Source organism: Molossus molossus, unplaced genomic scaffold (assembly GCF_014108415.1).
Source record: "Molossus molossus isolate mMolMol1 unplaced genomic scaffold, mMolMol1.p scaffold_m16_p_2, whole genome shotgun sequence".
Taxonomy (NCBI): Eukaryota; Metazoa; Chordata; class Mammalia; order Chiroptera; family Molossidae; genus Molossus; species Molossus molossus.
In genome coordinates this window covers 91,898,214-91,901,825 of record NW_023425355.1, presented here as the reverse complement: position 1 = coordinate 91,901,825, position 3,612 = coordinate 91,898,214, and the positions used below count along the sequence as shown (strand labels likewise).

Below are 3,612 nucleotides of genomic sequence, written 5' to 3'. Positions count from 1 at the left end.
GGACACCCACCTGCCCACACAGGTGCTCTTTAATAGGCAGTAGTAACAAATAGGGCTCGAAGTTGAGTTCAGAGGGCTGAAGAACTCTTCTGGTATCTTAGTATTTTTTTTCCCTAAATAGTTGCCTTGTATCCTGCCCCCTCCCCAACTTCCAGTCTGTTACACATTCTTTATATTGATCTCTTATCAATTCTCAATGACCAACTTCTACTACTTCCACAAAAGGAACTCTTTCTGATACTCTCCTTTTCCTTTGCCCATTCCAGTATTCTCCGGTCTAGTCTGTCAAAACGTAAGTTCCAGCATTTCTGGGAGATACAAGTGGAGAAGGACTGGCCACAGAAGCGATAAACCCTCTGTAGTCCTAGACAAAAAGGTGCGAAGAACATTGTCTTAGGGAGGAGTCCTTCTGTAGCTGTGGGTATGCCAGCCAGACCCCCCGACCTCTGTTGATGACCTCTCATCACCCAACTACAATCAAAATGGACTCTGAGTATGTCCTATGCAATTGGAAAGGCCACTTTTGGCCAGCGAGGGTTTTGTCTAGATCCATAAGCTTACCGAAATATAAGAAGAGAAAGACATGTTATCTACAAGTTCAAATACTCTCAGTAGATAACAAAATTAAAGTGAAAAGCAGAAACGTCAAGATCCTAAATGAGTCTCAAACTGAGTCCATCGCCTCGTCGATAGTGGCCCAGTCTAAGGCCAGCTTCTCACCAGGAGAGGGAGTGGCCTACAGAAGCGCTCTTAAGTTGGCACTGGAGATTCTGAAAGAGAGAGCAAGCCTGGGTGCGGCAAGGGCATCCGATGGTCCAGAGACCGCTACGATGTCTCAAAAGGGACCGAAAAGGGGATCTGGTAAAAAGGACCAGAAGCCCAAAGGGAACACCCCAAGAAGTCTCAGGGGAAGTAAAAACCCCAAATCACTGATGTTGGGTTCAGAGGGTGAGGACGCCCCCGACGGTGACAAATCCCAGGTGCACATATCCCGCACTCCTGTTCCAAGGGAAACTCGAGCAAAGTCCTCACAGAGAGCCAGCACGTGCTCAAACTTCCCATTGCTTTCAGAAGACGACTGTGAGAAAGAGGGCCGGACAAAGACAGACACCTCAAGAGTTCGTTCCCGGCATTGTACGGTCAAGGAGGACTTTGCAGGTGCTAAAGATGGAGGCGTCCTTCCATCTCTGCCACCCAGTGTCATTGTCACTGTGCCCAAGGCCCGGAAAAGAGAGGCACCACGCAGCACCTGCCCAAAGACCCTGGTCGTCTCCTCTGAGTGTTCTCCCTTCTCGGGGAACCCTGAGGACCCTGGAGAGGGTGCCCGGAAGCCAGGCTCAGAAGGCGCGGCAGCATCCTCCAGTCCCCCCGACCTGGGGCTGCGTCGTTCACTTCGTTTGGCAAACAAAGTAAGGAAGCATTGGGCACTGGAGTTCAAGAGAGGACGGCAAAAGCTTCAGCCCTCAGTTGACTCAAAAGCTATTCACCCCACCACCGCTGTGAAGAAGGGTGTTGCCAAGGATGTGGGACAACCAACAAGCACGGCTTTCCCACAGGAGTCGTGTCCCATTGAAAGAGGAATGATGGTCTGGTTTAAGTTTCAGAATCACCCCTTTTGGCCAGCAGTGGTCAAGAGTGTCAGCCACACGGAGCAGACCGCAAGGGTGCTTTTGATTGAGGCAGACATGCACCGTGAAAAGAGCGGCATTCGAGTGCCTCTTCGGAGATTAAAGCACCTGGATTGTCGAGAGAAAGAGAAACTACTGATGAGAGCCAGGAAAGTGTACGAGCAGGGTGTGAACTGGTGCTTCTCCCTGATTTCCCACTACAGAGAAGGGCTCGGTCGTGGGTCTTTTGTGGGCTCTTTCCTGGACTACTATGCTGCTGACATCAGCTACCCAGTTAGGAAAGCCATCCAAGAGGGGGAGGTGGACATCGACTTCCCAAAGGTGAATTACGTGGACCTGGAAGATTCTGAGGAGGAGGAGAGCTCCCCGGGTGCCAAGAGGCCCCGCAAGAAAATTCTTCCTGACCGGATGAAGGCCGCTTGGGACCGAGACAACCAGAAACTCGTGGACTTCATTGTGAAAAGGAAGGGGGCAGACCCCCATCTTCTGGACATTGTCAAAGGCAGGAAACAGTCCAGGTGGCTGTCCTCATTTCTGAATTCAAGCAGGTACGTGATCTGCATTGAAACATACCTGGAGGATGAAGATCAGTTGGATGTCGTGGTAAGGCATTTGCAAGAGATCTACAAGCACGTAGACAAGAACATGCTGACTCTGACCAGAGACGACAAAGTGAGTTTTGTTCTGGAAGTCCTCCTGCCAGAAGCCATTATCTGTTCAATTGCTGCACTTGATGGGTTAGATTACAAGAAGGCAGAAGAAAAGTACCTGCAAGGGCCACCTGTGCATTCCCGGGAAAAGGAACTATTTGATAAAAACATCTTAAGGAAGATGAGAAAGACACGGCCCTGAGGAGCAAGGCTAAATAACTCCCCCCCTGCACCCGCACGGTAGCAGAGAGACCTCTCATTTGTATCATTAATAAAAACCCTGACTGCACGACACGTGTGATCTCTCTATTCTCTATGGCGTGAAAGGCATTCTGGAAACTTGGGAACATGCTGAATTAGTTTTGGGTCTCTCTCTGGCCTTTGTGGGTGGCACGGTCATCATCATTTCTTGTTCCCAAACTCTTCCCAAACTAATTTGTAAAATATTGCCAACAGCTGTACTTCTCTCTGCTTGCTCAGATGTGTAACTCTCCAGACATTTTCATAAAATTGCTTTTGACTGTATATAGTTAACATTTTAATATAAGACACATGCTCTTGCATTACACGATAGAGCCCTGCTAACAGGTATTAAGCGACAATCACTTTTAAAATGAGATGTATTTTACAGAAACATCACATGTATTTTACAGAAACATCACATCACGGAAATGCTCATGCTTTTTGGGATACATTTGTATAAATGATTGAATGCCTTCCTATGATCTTTCCTGAGTTTTTCCTGCTGTGCTTATGTGTTTTGGGGAAAAAAAAAAAAACAATCTTGAGATAAATGACAGAGACCAATGACAGATTTGTTTTCTGTATAGTATCACTACTGTCAGATGCTTCTTGGAAAAGTGATCTGAAATCCAGACAAAGTGAATGGATTATCTGCCTGGATCCCACAGTAGGGTGAACAAAATCTTTGTGTGCAGTAAACACTTGGTCACCCTGAGCAACGCTGTTGACTCTTTGTTTCCATGAGATTCCATTTATGGGAGTAGCTCTTTTTCAATGGCCGAATGGTTTCCTAAAACAGACAGGCTGTCTGCCTATCTTCCTCACCGACAGTGATTTGATCCTCTACATATAAGCCGTCTCTCCCCAGGTGGAAGGCAACTGGAGTTTCATATACACGATCCAGCTGCTCTAGACCTAGGAGTCCAGGTTAACTGCGAGGAGCCCATCTTATTAGCTTAAACTGGAGGAAATTAAGCACTTTGTTCTGGAACTGTTCCCCTGAAATGTAGTCATTTGTCTCAAACCAAGCAAGCTTTATCTTTTGACTTATTCGTGGACTAGCTCTGACAGGTTCCAACGGTGTGAAATGC

The 3,612-nt window shown here is 47.4% G+C and overlaps 1 protein-coding gene across 1 annotated transcript; it reads left to right on the top strand.

Moving 5' to 3' along the window:
- The first annotated feature begins 482 nt into the window (after window positions 1-482).
- Window positions 483-2,480, top strand: LOC118635399 (PWWP domain-containing DNA repair factor 3B-like). The gene has a single exon (XM_036270107.1). It carries the CDS (start codon window positions 483-485, stop codon window positions 2,478-2,480), a length of 1,998 nt encoding a protein of 665 aa, XP_036126000.1.
- The last annotated feature ends 1,132 nt before the right edge of the window (window positions 2,481-3,612 follow it).

Coding starts and splice junctions, on each gene's coding strand:
- LOC118635399 (XM_036270107.1), top strand. CDS start 483: ATGGACTCTGAGTATGTCCTATGCAATTGGAAAGGCCACTTTTGGCCA.